At 38.0% G+C, this 17730-nt stretch overlaps 1 protein-coding gene across 2 annotated transcripts; it reads left to right on the forward strand.

Annotated features, from left to right (window-relative positions):
* The first annotated feature begins 730 nt into the window (after positions 1-730).
* LOC128232072 (coiled-coil domain-containing protein 157-like) lies at positions 731-12368 on the forward strand. 2 transcript variants are annotated; one of them, XM_052945415.1, is made up of 12 exons: positions 731-823; positions 1743-1857; positions 2159-2311; positions 3026-3197; positions 3503-3650; positions 5199-5792; positions 7396-7586; positions 7901-8077; positions 8175-8343; positions 8584-8774; positions 9274-9805; positions 11171-12368. In XM_052945415.1, the coding sequence occupies exons 2-12, from the start codon at positions 1766-1768 to the stop codon at positions 11323-11325; spliced, it is 2574 nt and encodes an 857-aa protein (XP_052801375.1). In that variant the 5' UTR covers positions 731-823; positions 1743-1765; the 3' UTR covers positions 11326-12368. The 2 variants fall into 2 exon arrangements, with proteins under 2 accessions (XP_052801375.1, XP_052801376.1); XM_052945416.1 differs by having other exon boundaries at positions 793-924.
* Positions 12369-17730: the final 5362 nt, after the last annotated feature.

Here is a 17730-nt window from a genome sequence, read left to right on the forward strand (position 1 = left end):
CGACAGACTGGCAGCCATTTATGAGGATTGCAACGGAGCAATACTGATAATGGGTAGCATTACAAGCAAACATAATGGAGGATGACTAGTTAACATTTATAAAAAAAAATAAACTTAGCATTATAAGGTCCTCTTGCTTACAACAATAGGACATAATGAAGTATACTGCCTATACGACTGATAGTGATTCTAACAATACAGGATCAAACTTGAACTGTATATGAACCACTGTTCAAAAAGCTTTCAAGCTTGTACAAAATTCAGCTAAGTAAATAACCTCAACAACTATTCTGGGTGCAAAATTTAATTCTTAAACATTATCAATATTGTAAAGTGGCTGTGCATTAAGAATTTAACTAAATAATAAGTCCTCAATAAAATAAAGTTTTTGTCTGCCTTTAAAGTTTGTCTAGCCCCAGTATATACAATAAGATACGGATCCTGGGATGAGGACAGTTCTGTAAAATGTTTATTTAAAGTAAATCTAGTACGGAAAGCATACTCATATTTATTATACTACAAGTTTACATATGCTAAAGGTAATGGAACACTTCACTAGAAGTATTAAACGCAACAGTGTTATGTAAGGGAGGTAAGCGTTGCGAAACATAATGAGTTGGTGGTTAATAGTGCTGTGTAGCCAGGCATGAAAGAGAGATTTTGATTGGAAAACATATTTAGATTGACCAATCAAACAAAGCGGGACATCGGTAACCTATGTAAACAATATGGCCGATACAAATTCCACATTTTAGTGAGATTTTAAGGAAAACAAACTTCCAAGACCCTATGTACTTGGGTTTTGCCCCAAATCATTGACTAGGTAGAAATGCACCATTGTTTTAGTTCTTCTAAAACTATTAAAAGTGTATGCAAATTTCCTGAAAAAAATAAATGTACCACAAAATCTTTTAATTAAGTCGGGTATGTATATTAACAAGAAACATTAGCTTAATGAGCTATTTTCCGACATGAATAACAGACATACATAACATATCAAATAAAAATAACAATGAGCTTGTGACTTGTAATGGGCAGGATTAGTTCTTCAGTCTTGACTCAACTTCTCAAGTCGGATTGAATAATGCCATGTTTTAAAAAAAAAAGCATATGTAGGTACCGATCCAAAAATATTAACCGTCTTATAATAGCAACTTGGCCAAATCTTACCGGGGAAATGGGCTGTGTATTTACCTTCCAGATGGCCCCGCAGTGCCAGGTGAATGCAGTGGTATTGTGTTCACGCCCAAAATAGCGGGCTTGGCCTTGCCTGGGGTTCTGGGTTGCGGGGACATTTGGCAGGGATTTTACCAGCAGTTTGTCTCCGCAGGGTGGGGATTTTACCTGGGCTTGGTTGGACAACAATTCAAAGTCCCCGGACCTGTGGGGCGGGGGGGGGACTGTGGTTACAATTGACTGGTGCATAGTTCAAATGAGTTAAATATGATAAGTGCATTAGAATAAAAAATAGAAATTAAATCAACCTATATCATGCACCTTTGATAACTCTTTTCCTATGCTTCTGATACATTTGTAAAGTAAAGAAATAACTTAAGTAAGAGCTTTTTAAACAAAACACTGTTGACAGGACTGGTGAATTTAGCCAAAATTGAGACAATAATATTTTCACATCCTTAGTCTACACATGTAAGTGTGAATGCACAGGTCTTCTAGAATTTCTATTCATACATTAATCAAGTCTGCAATGTTTAATTTCACACAAAAAAATCTCAATATTCCAGCTTTATGACAAATAAGCGAAAAGATGGCTTATCTATTGGGAGCTGCTGCGGTGATGGAAAGTCTACAGAATGATGTTCGGGATGTACAGTCATGTGTTGTGGACATTACTTCAAGGTAACAACAATATTTAATTGATTTATGAGTTCATTTAGTTTTTGTGTTGCCTGCTTGTTTAAACTATAGATCTGTGGTATAGATCCAATGCTCATATTTATCATGTCATCTTCTCAATATTCAGGACCGTTACTTATAAAAAATCTTATCCATCTTTTATCTTGTTGTTTCTAAACAACTTATGAACAAGACTAATATTGCTCTTTATTTTAGTAAAGATTGATGCACAGGATGTAATTTTTGGCATGACAAACGTTTCCAGAAAGGCGTATATATGACATTTATTATTAATCACCTGTAGGATAGGCCCAGTGCCCTGCACGTCTTGGAAGTTCCCAGACAAACAGGCTGGGGAGCTGGATGTGGAGGACCTGCTTGATCTGTATGGCTACTCTGATGATGATGAGGAAAAGCAGGTGGCTCATATTGCCCTGTATGAGCTCGTCATTGACAGGTAGAGGAATGGCTAGGGAAGGTTGGAGTTACATCCATTATTTCTGGCCCCAATATCACAGAAATACTCATTTCAAATCTCATTTTACCTCATAAAAGCATAGTTAGATTAAAAATTTTGCATGTTTTTATACTTTTTAAAAATGTTTTTCCTTCTAGAATGTGTCAATATTTCAAAGAACACTTTTTCTAGGACAAAACTATACTTGAGTAAATATTTAAAAAAAAACAATGAATTTTACTCAAATACATTTTTGGCTGTAGAATATTTTCTTCTAGGAATCTTAACCAAGTGCTTTAATAAACATATTCTATGACATAATGATATTTTAAAAGGTGTAAAAATGTATGTGATTTTTAACAACTTTTGATGCTTTATGGTAAAATGAGTTGAGACGGAGATTGAGATTTGATTTAAGTATTTTTAAGTGATATTTGGGCCTGTTTTTATTTATTGTTGGTTGATTCATATAAACAGGTGACTTAACAAATGACATGATAATGTTGCTATGAAGATTAGGATAAATTTCAAAAGTTATTCTCGCCCTACAGACGTCACCTGTTTTGTAATATTTGTACAAATATAATTTTATTGGTTGCCACTTCATATAAATTTATTAACAAAATTTATAAATGAAGAACAAACATGTTTGTGAAAAATTCAATTCAATGATTAATGTGGAAATATTAACACATCTGCCTTATGTTATTGTAGGCTTGTGTTGTTGCTGCATGGAATGGCCAGCTACACAGAGGGAGTGATGAAGCAGGCATCCTGTGAGACTGACCAAGCCCCAAAGTCAGGGACATCTGTGGGTGTGGTTGCTAAGCGATATTGGAACAGGCTTTCACATCTACAGCAGGCTGTCAAGCAAATTGTACAAGAGGTTAGGCTTTTCTTTAACACTATTAAACATTAATAACCAACTATTATAAAACTAGAATGGAATTAAGAACAACCTCTTCATCATTTTTGTAACTTGTTGAGTTAAAATTAAACTGATTGGACTGAGGTGTAAGTTACGCGATTATTGCTGAGATTTTAAGAAGAAAAAAACACAATTTGATGTCTATTTCACAAAAACTATAATTAAATGTTCAGATTTGATGATGTATAGATGGCTTTATACCTTTGGAACAGACAACTTGTTTATCTACTTATAACTAGTGTTGAATGTTTTATTATCCACAGAAAGGAGCAATGTCCCGTAAAGTGTCAGAACTTGAGGGAGATGTTCGCAGACTGGACTCTGAACTTAAACAAGCTTACGCCTCCAACAGGCCAAAAACTTCTGGGCTTGGGGGACTTATACCTCCCAACAGGGCAGAAATGATTACTGGTAGGTTTAATAAGGATATATTACTTTTTTGGCTAATTATATTTAGAAAGGTATTAGTTCGATAAAATTATCTGTAGTCCTGGAAAACTTACCAAAACCCCTTTTTAAGTCTGTGACTCTGGAAGACTCCTAAATGATCTTTAATGAATAGCATAACAAACTAGCCAGATATGGTTTTTTGTTTTACCCTCATGACTTGGAGAGATTAAAATTGTAAACAACACTCAATTTTATATTGTTTATATAATTATACAAGTCACTAGCATTATTTATGGAAATACTATCCTCGTCATTTAGTTAACTATGTCAAAAATGATTTAGAATATTCAAACCCCCTGAAGTTTTTTTTAGACTACTTAAGTTTACAAGTGTCAGGATCTGAAATACTCCTCGATTGTGAAAATATTTTACAGCCTGGGATATTAGAGTAAAACACCTCTGTGTGCCTTAAAGGCCGGGGTGCCTGACCCCAAATATCCTACCGGACAGCAATTAAGCCTATTTGGCAGAGGTGGCGTGGTTAATCGGGTTTATGAGGTCTGCTCTGGTCAGCAGTTTTGATTGTAAACATTCACATGGCTTGTGGTGTTATATCATTCAGGATAGAGTGGTACATAAGAATTCGTCCATTGGTTTCTCATTTGAGATTAGATAAATAAAGTTTCATATACCTTGACCAATACTTCTACGAATCGAATCGTGTTATAATAAGCCATTTGATAGTATATATCAACCCAGATAATGGATGTTTCCCACCATATGGCAGTTACAACCTCAAACTATGATAGTAAACCTGTAGTAAACAGGAATTGGTAGTGAAATTCAGTTGGCTGTTAGAGGGTCATGAACTTTCAAGATCTGTCAATCAACATTGCTGGGAAATTTGAATTTGTTTGACAGCTATAAAAAAAAATATTTGAAAGTTGTATTTATAACTGTTTGAGAGACTTGAAATTCACAAAATATGTTTTTGATACATTTAATGAACCATCTTGCAAATTTTAGCTTTTTTTGTTCTTTAATTATTTGTATATTTGAAAAAATGTACTGGCAGTCTGTACTAGCAGACAGCTCTGTCAGGTCAAGTGAAGTGGCCATTTTTCTGACTGTCTGCCTTTTATACTATTACCCCGGCCTTTAAGAAACTTGTAACTTTAATATAGATGAATTATAGAATGTGCACATATGCCTGTTCATTTATTGATTTCCCTACCTGTTACGTTGAGACTTCCATGCAGTAACAATAGTCCAATGTTATTAAATGAGCTTTTACGTTCAACCAATAGTTAATACACGTATCAACAATACGGTAATCCAATTGAATGCAAAGTGTGAACAAGATCACTTTGTCATTAACATTTTGTAAACTTAGGACCAAAGCATTACAAAAGTAAGGTACATAATTTTGAATTAATCAGAATGGTTATGCTGAGCCACTGGTCGGAATTAGCTTCAAAACATGTTAGTTAGAAATGTAAAACATTCATCTACATACACTGTAAATTTCAAAGCATGTTCTTGCCAACAAATATCCATTCCTTTTTACAGGTTTAAGTTGTGATCCATCCAAACTTAAGGAGTTTGGCCTTCTTGGACGCGACGAGTACAACAAAGGTTGTCAGACAAATGAGACTGCATTCACCCCATGTGACTCATGCTCACATGTGCAGCGGAGTTTCCGACAGAGCGGGGACATTGTAGTGGGCATCTGCCAGCAGCAGCAGATCCCGTCATGTCTTCAGAAGTTCCGACCCCAGGTATCGCACCTTGACTGGCTCTCTGGGAACGATGTGGCTCGCTGGGCCGCAGAACAGAACAAGGACTTACAGAGGATCAGCAAGCTGACCGCGACTATCCAACCATTGAAGGAAGAGCTTAACGAGTGTAGGGAGAAGTCTGATAAACTTGAAAAACGAGTGCAAAACTTTGATAGAGATTTGAAACGAGAGAGGGATGACAGGACTGCTTTGCATAGAGAGTATGAGAAGAAAATAAAGGAAATGGATCTTAATCATACAAAGATCCTGGAATTGGAAAAGCAGGAGAGGGACGCACTTGAGGCGAGTAAGCATGAAGTGGAGAGAATGCTGGAAAGACAGAAGACTGACTTGCTGGAAAAGCAGTCTTTACTCAGGGAAATGGGTATGTTACTGTATGAACATCACCCCATTCTTATCCAGTGGTCGAAATTAGCACAAGCCCACAAGCTCTGCACTAGTAAAATGCTTTCTGGGCTTACTCAAATTCTGGATTTTATACAGCAGGGCTTGTTCAAAAAATAATGCCAAGTAGTGGTATAATAATGCCAAGTAGTGGTATAAGAATTTGGACTTGTTCATCCAAAAAACTAATTTTAATGACTAGTTGTCAGATTCTTTATTCCACGTTTTAAATTTGCAAATATTAAGTTTTGCTACTTATCTTTGAAACATAATAATTGAATTGAAACAAATCAAGTTGAAACGATAAAAAGTCTACTTCAAGGGCAATTATAAAAAATAAACTATGAAAAATAATATTCAATTGAACAGATCTGTAACTAGTGGCTTTCACAAAAAAAAACTTGTTTTTCAATACATCACTCAGTATAAACATAATGTTCTTTCATAACTACCTGGTGAATTTTACATTTGAATTTTGCTTGCACTGGCTAGCAGATTTTGATGATTATTTTCATGTCAGTTTAAGCTTGCAGACCATTTGAGATTATTCAGTAACTTTAAACTACCATACAGTAACATTAAAATATACACAAGTCAGAAGCTCATAAATGTGATGGTGATAATAATCTAAATTTAGATATGTTTATGTACTAAAAGTAGAGGGTAAGAAAGCAACTTTCATGTTTTGCTTTAAAATTTGATTCCCTTTTTTAATTTGTTTTGTTTTGTTGTGGTGGGTTCTTTTCTATTTATAAATGCGTAATGATCCTGGTCTCAAATAGCATGCTTGTAAATGTCGTTTTAAAAATCTCTCTTATTTCTATGATCATCAAATTCAAATAATGTTATGGTTCGATCCACATAACAAAAAATTCCCTTGGGATGCTACTTGAAAAGTTTCAAGTTTATGCCAACAGGTACAAGTGGAATGATATTGTTTTTTGACAAATGAAATATTTAGAGAGATCTCATCCTGAGTAACCCAATCATTGGAGTGCTGTTTTACCAATGAGATTTTATCATGTTTGAAACGTCGAGATTTTAATTATGGATAAATAAAGCAAGGTTTATTGACTCATTGTCTCGGTAGAGTACTAATTATTTTATAACATGTGCTACGCTCTAATGCTAAACCTGTAAGGGTTGTTTGTTGTAATGCAAATAACAAATATTTAATTCATTAAGCATGCCCACTCTAAATGGTTTTCTATTTGTATGCCTTTAAAAGCTGTTTGCATGACATTTATTCCCAGGATATTCTGTTTTTGTGAAATATCCATTTTTGGTGTTTTTTTTACAATTTTATACTTAATTATGGCATTGAAGCACAGTGTTGCTGTATTATTTGGCTTTGAAGCACATGTTTAAGTCTGAATTATTTTAGCTCATTGAAATTTACATATTCATCCACTACAGTACTTGTTTTTTGATCAACATGCCCAAATTAATTTCTGCTTATAGGAAATGTCATGAATCTAATATATGCAAATAATACAGCAACCATTATACTATCGTTGGGATAATGTATTAACTTTGACCTATGCCATTAGCCATTAATCATTACCCTACATGTTTTCAAATAGAGAGCACAAAGTCCACTCTTGAGCATGAGTTGACCAGTACGAAGGTTGAGAGTGCTGAGGTAGAGCGGCTGCAACGAGAGATGACCATGCTGCAGGGACGACTTGACAATGTCGCGGTCAAGATGGATCAGTCCTCACGGGAACTGCAGCGCGAACAGGCAAAGAGTAAAAGTGCAACAAAACATACACAGGTGAAGATGTTACTGCCTGTGTTGTGATAACATGTGGCTCTTAGAAAACTGCATGTTTATAGGTTTGAAACATTATATATAAAGTATTAAAATGATGTGCAATGCCTAACATTGTTGGTTCACATTATAACATGATTAGTGATTGATATTTTGGTCATTTTTTCTTTTTTTGTCAAAATAGATTCCAACTTTTGTGAACAGTCCTTTTTTAATTTCTATATTTTATTTTAAACAGGTCTAATGCTCTTATTAATCCAAAATATATAACACACAGGACAAGCTAACAAAACAACTTGAATGACTGTCAATTTCAGAGCTTACAATCGAAGCAGGAGTCATTGTTGGTCCGTATTGAGGTACTGGATGAAGAGAACCGTGAGTTGAAGGACAAGCTCTCTGAAGTCGAAGATGAAAAGGATAGTCTGGAAGAGAAGTTTGAAGAGCTACAGAGGCAGACAACTCAGAAAGAGAACCAGATCAAAGAAAAGCAGGTCAGTAGACTTTTTTGGATCATATGCCTTGTACGCACACATGCACATACGGAAGCCTTAGTAAAAATAAATGATTCTTCCTTATTCATTTTGGCAGGTTGAGATAGAGCATTTTAGAGCTGACATAGAGAGCCTGGAGCAATCCATAACGACTATGGATAAGTCTATCTGTGGGCTGAATGACCGACTAGAGGAGGCAAAAGAGAGGGAAAGACTCATTGTGGAGTACCCAGACGTGAATGGACCGGTCAATCCTGACCTCACAGGTACGTTTGTGAATACTCAGAATGTCTTATATTCTCACGGTTCAAGGCCATGTAAGAGGACATTGGAAATGATTGCTATGTATTTTGAATCATTACAACATTTTTTTGTGAAAAGAATTTGATCTTTAAAAAATAAATATTTCAAGCTGATTTGCAAAACTATGACTTTTTTCTGTATGTTTATATTATCTAGTAATGTTTTGTACACTTTTTCAAAATGAAATACATGTACTTCTCTAGGTACAGGAGACATCTTGCTGGACATGGAAAACCAAGTAAAGGCCAATAGCATCCGTATCCAGCTATTGGAGACACAGAATGAGGGCCTCCGCAACTCCATCACCAAGCTGGCCGGTGTAGGGGACCCACTGGGGGATGGTGGGACAATGGAAGGGGACAGTGGAGAACAGCGTTGGGCCGTTCATGTGCAGGTATGGGTCTGATAACAGTCATCAAAATAGTTTTAAAAGGGACTTGCCCACTGAGTGTTCCGCATTTTGGCAGAAGGAAACATTTTCTTTCATATTTTTAAATTTTAATTAACAATTATTCTCAAACACAAATATTATAACCAGTAGTTTTTTCACAGCACACAAACTGAACATTTTCAATATGTATGCCTATGTGCTAAAGCCCTGTTTAATGATTATTTTCTAATAATGATATTGATTGTTCATTACTATCATAATTTCCTGATTAAGGCGATTCTTATTAAGTACATTTCGTTTTTGATTTTCATCCTGTTCAAATACATTATTGATGACTTAAAAGTGTTATCCATAATCTATTTGATACTTTTGTAATAAATCCGACCACAAGTACTAAATTAATTTAATAATAACAAAAACAATGTTAATTCATGCTTCTTGCAAACAATCAATCTTGCATTTACTTTTTACTGTTTACAATTGAGTGCATGTTTTATAACAGAGAAACAATCCAAAGCCCCTGTGGGACACTGACATAGTTCAAGGTCAAGGACACAGGCATGAAGAAGACTACAGCAGGCCAGAGTACTCAGATATGGAAAACATGTATAACGAGGCCCATGTGACATCCAACAAGCCAGACCACAAACCTGCTGCCACCAAGGGAATCTGGAATCAGGCATACATCAAAAACAATAAAGCTAAAGTGCAGTCTGGTATAAAAAACATGGAGTTTGACAATAGTGCCATGAAACAAAAAACATCCCCAAACAAGGACAGAGCACCTTTTGGCCACAGGCCATTGTCAAGTGACACTTCTAAAAAGCCAGGAGGAGATTTTATTGTTGGACGAGCAATGTCTCGACCTGGTAGCGCAAAACCACATGATCAAGCCTCATCTTCGGGGAAAAGTAGGCCGAGCAGTGGGAAGACCTACATGGCCCCTGTTAATGCTACCAGTATAAGTGCCTATCTGCAAATGAAAAGAGCTGGTAAACTTGACCATCCAGCAGGTGCTTCTCAAAAGACATCTGGTAAGGTATTAAATAAGGCTTACCGGGTTATAAGAATGAGGTTGTTGTTGGGCAGTCGGACGGGCGGGCGGGCGGTCGGTCGTCAAACATTGGCTTCTGTTCAATAACTTTAGTTAGCATTGATAGATATTGATGAAACTTGGTGTGTAGGTAGCTTATGGGAAGAGCTAGCTTGGGATTGCTTTTGAGGGGGGTGGGGCTAAGGTCAAGGTCACTGTTACTAAAAATAGAAAAATGGTTTCTGCCCAATAACTTTAGTTAGCATTGATAGATATTGACAAAACTTGGTGTGTAAGTTGCTTATGTGAAGAGCTAGCTTGGGATTGCTTTTGAGTGGGGAGGGGCTAAGGTCAATGTCACTATTAATTAAAATAGAAAAATGGTCAAGGTCACTGTTACTTAAAATAGAAAAATGGTTTCTGCCCAATAACTTTAGTTAGCATTGACAGTTATTGATGAAACTTGGTGTGTAGGTAGTAATGTGAAGAGCTAGCTTGGGATTGCTTTTGAGGGGGGTGGGGCTAAGGTCAAGGTCGCCTGTTACTAAAAATAGAAAAATGGTTTCTGCCCAATAACTTTAGTTAGGATTGATAGATATTGACAAAAGTTGGTGTGTAGTTAGCTTATGTGAAGAGCTAGCTTGGGATTGCTATTGAGGGGCGAGGGGCTAAGGTCAAGGTCACTATTACTTAAAATAGAAAAATTGTCAAGGTCACTGTTACTTAAAATAGAAAAATGGTTTCTGCCCAATAACTTTAGTTAGCATTGACCGATATTGATGTAACTTGGTGTGTAGTTAGCTTATGTACAGAGCTAACTTGGGATTGCTTTTGATGGGGTTGGGGCTAAGGTCAAGGTCGCCTGTTACTAAAAATAGAAAAATGGTTTCTGCCCAATAACATAATTTAGCATTGAAAGATATTGATGAAACTTAGTGTGTAGTTAGCTTATGTGAAGAGCTAGCTTGGAATTGCTTTTGAGTGGGGAGGGGCTAAGGTCAAGGTCACTATTACTAAAAATAGAAAAATGGTTTCCGCCAACAGTAATTTTCAGTTAAGTCTCTTTTTGATAAAAGTGAAGATAAAGTCATACAACAAATTAATTGGCTATAATGTCTGATTGCCCATAACAAAAACCTGGTTTCGTCGCATTGCGGCGCTTCTAGTTTGTCATTGTAATGCTACTTTTTGATGAATAAATAGCACTGTATGAATAAAGTCCGGAAGAAAATTTAAATCTGAATAACTTGGTTAATGTAATGGTTTGATATCAAAGAAAAAATAGCTTCATCTAATAAACATGTTGCTATATACAAGCACATGAAATGATATTTGATTTTTTTTAGACTTTATCTTTGTTTGCTAGGGTCGAGACCGGGAAGCAGCATCAGACCTCGAATACCAACAGCAGAAGAGGATGATGGCTACACAAGACGGGAAAACTTCAGCTGCTGTAACTGTGACAAAATGTACACAAGACAGCGTGACCTTGACATTCATATGTCATACTGCTCTGGGTGATATTGCCTTGTCGACATGACGTGATACGTTGTTTATGTGTCTGTGATAAAGTTTAGAACACTTGCATAATACACTCTTTTTTGCAACAGTAAAAGGTGGTCCAGCTTATATTGCAAAGAAAGTCTACGTACGTAACATGACACGGACTAAGATACATTTATACATGTACACATACCTCCATGTGCTTAACAGGCATGTCAGTATACAAGTTCCAATCATGCAATGTAACAACATGCAATTTTTGTTTCATAATCGTATACTGAAGAGAGAAATTGGATAAGCCAAAGAAAATACTTTATTTAAGGTGCTTATTGAATATGGTCATCGTTTAACTAATAATATATACACCAAGCTGTCTTGTGAAACATACAAATAGACACACTTTATTTTCTTTCTATTTATTACTCTCTGTGTATTCGTCGCCAACATCGTCATCAGCGTGAAAAGGCCATAACCCAAAAATCGTTAAAATATTTACAGGAAACTTAGTACACTTTTTACGAGAGACAGTTACCAGAGACAGTACAAACATATTTAGCAATGCCCATAACTCTAGCTTTGATAGATATTGCGGTTTGCCTCTTTTGGACTGATACATCACACGAGGGTTGGCCTCCGCTTTCGTGCTGCCCTTGATCATGTGTGCTTTGTGTAACATGTTGATATTTTGATGGATGTTTTGTGACTTGCACAGTCATATGCATGTGTCAATGTTTACATAAGAACAAAGACGCCATACTTCTGTTTTAAGAATATATCCTCACAGCAGCAGATTTGATATGCTACAAAGCAGATTTTAAGCAGATTTGTATCCTCTCTGTGAAGAACATTAAAAATATGTGCTGTATCAGGTTCTACAGAAGTAAAGTAATGCATACCATTATCATGCAAACTGTTTGCCACAGATGTGTTCTCGACAGAGCTATATTTATAGTATTTTGCTTTAATCTGCTCATGTTTTCACATTCCTGTTAGTGGTTAATATTACAGAATATTGTTTTATACTCTGATAATGATTTTATAAATTAGTAATATATTATTTATATTGACCATGTCTTCATATTCTGAATGGTTTGTGTTTCACAATGATGTTTTTTGTTATTACCGATGAAATGGGTTGTCGATACGTATGCTATTGATTTTCATCTGATAATCAAATAATTTATCTTGTTTTATACGGGGTTGTGGTAGTTTACTAGAAAATATATTACCTTGAAGTTGTAAATGTCTGCACCCGCTAGACTACTGCTAAATCAAGTTAACATAATTGGGTACAGTTAACATGGCGTAAAGCCATAAACCTTAATGTCGACGACAGCCCTAGCCATGCGTCTGGCTATGAAGTCTCTAAAGGTATATGGTAAATATCAAGGCACACATAGCAATGGATCTGACTTTAAAGTTTATATTCAATGCACATAAAAGGCACCCCTTGCGATGCGACTGACTGAAGAATATACTCGGTGCTTTGATAAAGGCCCCCCTAGCTATGTGACTGACTGAAGTATATACTCAGTGCTTTGATACAGGCACCACTAGCAATGTGACTGACTAAAGAATATACTCGGTGCTTTGATAAAGGCCCCCTAGCGATGTGACTGACTGAAGTATATACTCAGTGCCTTCATACAGGCACCACTAGCGATGTGACTGACTGAAGTATATACTCAGTGCTTTGATACAGGCACCACTAGCGATGTGACTGACTGAAGCATATACTCAGTGCTTTGATAAACGACCCCTAGCGATGTGACTGACTGAAGTCTATACTCAGTGCTTTGATACAGGCACCACTAGCGATGTGACTGACTGAAGTCTATACTCCGTGTTTTGATACAGGCACCACTAGCGATATGACTGACTGAAGTATATACTCAGTGCTTTGATACAGGCATCACTAGCGATTCGACTGACTGAAGTATATACTCGGTGCTTTGATACAGGCACCACTAGCGATGCGACTGACTAAAGTATATACTCCGTGTTTTGATACAGGCACCACTAGCGATGTGACTGACTGAAGTCTATACTCCGTGTTTTGATACAGGCACCACTAGCGATTCGACTGACTGAAGTATATACTCGGTGCTTTGATACAGGCACCACTAGAGATGCGACTGACTGAAGTATATACTCAGTGCTTTGATACAGGCACCACTAGCGATGTGACTGACTGAAGTATATACTCAGTGCTTTGATAAAGGCCCCCTAGCTATGTGACTGACTGAAGTATATACCCAGTGTTTTGATACAGGCATCACTAGCAATTCGACTGACTGAAGTATATACTCGGTGCTTTGATACAGGCACCACTAGCGATGTGACTGACTAAAGTCTATACTCCGTGTTTTGATACAGGCACCACTAGCGATGTGACTGACTGAAGTCTATACTCCGTGTTTTGATACAGGCACCACTAGCGATTCGACTGACTGAAGTATATACTCGGTGCTTTGATACAGGCACCACTAGCGATGCGACTGACTGAAGTATATACTCAGTGCTTTGATACAGGCACCACTAGCTATGTGACTGACTGAAGTCTATACTCCGTGTTTTGATACAGGCACCACTAGCGATGTGACTGACTGAAGTCTATACTCCGTGTTTTGATACAGGCACCACTAGCGATGTGACTGACTGAAGTATATACTCAGTGCTTTGATACAGGCACCACTAGCGATGTGACTGACTGAAGTCTATACTCCGTGTTTTGATACAGGCACCACTAGCGATGTGACTGACTGAAGAATATACTCCGTGTTTTGATACAGGCACCACTAGAGATGCGACTGACTGAAGTATATACTCAGTGCTTTGATACAGACACCACTAGCGATGTGACTGACTGAAGAATATACTCAGTGCTTTGATAAAGGCCCCCTAGCTATGTGACTGACTGAAGTATATACTCAGTGCTTTGATACAGGCACCACTAGCGATGTGACTGACTGAAGAATATACTCAGTGCTTTGATACAGGCACCACTAGCGATGTGACTGACTGAAGTATATACTCGATGCTTTGATACAGGCACCACTAGCGATGTGACTGACTAAAGAATATACTCAGTGCCTTCATACAGGCACCACTAGCGATGTGACTGACTGAAGTCTATACTCAGTCCTTTGATACAGGCACCACTAGCGATGTGACTGACTGAAGAATATACTCAGTGCTTTGATACAGGCCCCCTAGCTATGTGACTGACTGAAGTATATACTCAGTGCTTTGATACAGGCACCACTAGAGATGCGACTGACTGAAGAATATACTCAGTGCTTTGATACAGGCACCACTAGAGATGCGACTGACTGAAGTATATACTCAGTGCTTTGATAAACGCCCCCTAGCTATGTGACTGACTTAAGTATATACTCGGTGCTTTGGTAAAGGCCCCCTAGCTATGTGACTGACTTAAGTATATACTCGGTGCTTTGGTAAAGGCCCCCTAGCGATGTGACTGACTGAAGTATATACTCGGTGCTTTGATAAAGGCCCCCTAGCGATGTGACTGACTGAAGTATATACTCAGTGCTTTGATACAGGCACCACTAGCGATGTGACTGACTGAAGTATATACTCAGTGCTTTGATAAAGGCCCCCTAGCGATGTGACTGACTGAAGTATATACTCAGTGCTTTGATACAGGCACCACTAGAGATGCGACTGACTGAAGAATATACTCAGTGCTTTGATACAGGCACCACTAGAGATGCGACTGACTGAAGTATATACTCAGTGCTTTGATACAGGCACCACTAGCGATGTGACTGACTGAAGTATATACTCAGTGCTTTGATAAAGGCCCCCTAGCTATGTGACTGACTGAAGTATATACTCAGTGCTTTGATACAGGCACCACTAGAGATGCGACTGACTGAAGTATATACTCAGTGCTTTGATACAGGCACCACTAGAGATGCGACTGACTGAAGTATATACTCAGTGCTTTGATAAAGGCCCCCTAGCGATGTGACTGACTGAAGTATATACTCAGTGCTTTGATACAGGCACCACTAGCGATGTGACTGACTGAAGAATATACTCAGTGCTTTGATAAAGGCCCCCTAGCGATGTGACAGACTGAAGAATATACTCAGTGCTTTGATACAGGCACCACTAGCGATGTGACTGACTGAAGTATATACTCAGTGCTTTGATACAGGCACCACTAGAGATGCGACTGACTGAAGAATATACTCAGTGCTTTGATAAAGGCCCCCTAGCTATGTGACTGACTGAAGTATATACTCAGTGCTTTGATACAGGCACCACTAGAGATGCGACTGACTGAAGAATATACTCAGTGCTTTGATACAGGCACCACTAGAGATGCGACTGACTGAAGTATATACTCAGTGCTTTGATACAGGCACCACTAGCGATGTGACTGACTGAAGTATATACTCAGTGCTTTGATAAAGGCCCCCTAGCTATGTGACTGACTGAAGTATATACTCAGTGCTTTGATACAGGCACCACTAGAGATGCGACTGACTGAAGTATATACTCAGTGCTTTGATACAGGCACCACTAGAGATGCGACTGACTGAAGTATATACTCAGTGCTTTGATAAAGGCCCCCTAGCGATGTGACTGACTGAAGTATATACTCAGTGCTTTGATACAGGCACCACTAGCGATGTGACTGACTGAAGAATATACTCAGTGCTTTGATAAAGGCCCCCTAGCGATGTGACAGACTGAAGAATATACTCAGTGCTTTGATACAGGCACCACTAGCGATGTGACTGACTGAAGTATATACTCAGTGCTTTGATACAGGCACCACTAGCGATGTGACTGACTGAAGAATATACTCAGTGCTTTGATACAGGCACCACTAGCGATGTGACTGACTGAAGAATATACTCAGTGCTTTGATACAGGCACCACTAGCGATGTGACTGACTGAAGAATATACTCAGTGCTTTGATACAGGCACCACTAGCGATGTGACTGACTAAAGAATATACTCGGTGCTTTGATAAAGGCCCCCTAGCTATGTGACTGACTGAAGAATATACTCAGTGCTTTGATACAGGCACCACTAGCGATGTGACAGACTGAAGTATATACTCGATGCTTTGATACAGGCACCACTAGCGATGTGACAGACTGAAGTATATACTCGATGCTTTGATAAAGGCCCCCTAGCTATGTGACTGACTGAAGAATATACTCAGTGCTTTGATACAGGCACCACTAGCGATGTGACAGACTGAAGTATATACTCGATGCTTTGATAAACGACCCCTAGCTATGTGACTGACTGAAGTATATACACAGTGCTTTGATACAGGCACCACTAGCGATGTGACTGACTGAAGTATATACTCGATGCTTTGATAAAGGCACTGTTAGCGATGCAATAGACTGAAGTATATACTAAGTGCTTTCATAAAGGCACCCTAGCGATGCAATAGACTAAAGTATATAAAACTGCTTTCATAAAGACCCCCTAGCGATGCAATAGACTGAAGTATATACTAAGTGCTTTCATAAAGGCACCCTAGCGATGCAATAGACTGAAGTATATACTCAGTGCTTTCATAAAGGCAACCCCAGCAATGCAATAGACTAAAGTATATACTTAGTGCTTTCATAAAGGCACCCAAGCGATGCAATAGACTGAAGTATATACTCAGTGCTTTCATAAAGACCCCCTAGCGATGCAATAGACTGAAGTATATACTCAGTGCTTTCATAAAGGCAACCCTAGCGATGCAATAGACTGGAGTATATACCGAGTTCTTTCATAAAGGCAACCCTAGCGATGCAATAGACTGAAGTATATACTAAGTGCTTTCATAAAGGCAACCCTAGCGATGCAATAGACGAAAGTATATACTCAGTGCTTTCATAAAGGCAACCCTAGCGATGCAATAGACTGGAGTATATACCGAGTTCTTTCATAAAGGCAACCCTAGCGATGCAATAGACTGAAGTATATACTAAGTGCTTTCATAAAGGCAACCCTAGCGATGCAATAGACTGAAGTATATACTAAGTGCTTTCATAAAGGCACCCTATCGATGCAATAGACTAAAGTATATACCGAGTGCTTTCATAAATGGCACCCTAGCGATGCAATAGTCTGAAGTATATACTAAGTGCTTTCATAAAGGCAACCCTAGCTATGCAATAGACTGAAGTATATACTCAGTGCTTTCATAAAGGCACCCTAGCGATGCAATAGACTGAAGTATATACTCAGTGCTTTCATAAAGGCACCCTAGCGATGCAATAGACTGAAGTATATACTCAGTGCTTTCATAAAGGCAACCTAGCGATGCAATAAAGGCAACCCTAGCGATGCAATAGACTGAAGTATATACTCAGTGCTTTCATAAAGGCAACCCTAGCGATGCAATAGACTAAAGTATATACCGAGTGCTTTCA

The sequence above is a fragment of the Mya arenaria genome, chromosome 4, assembly GCF_026914265.1.
Source record: "Mya arenaria isolate MELC-2E11 chromosome 4, ASM2691426v1".
In the NCBI taxonomy this organism is placed as follows: domain Eukaryota; kingdom Metazoa; phylum Mollusca; class Bivalvia; order Myida; family Myidae; genus Mya; species Mya arenaria.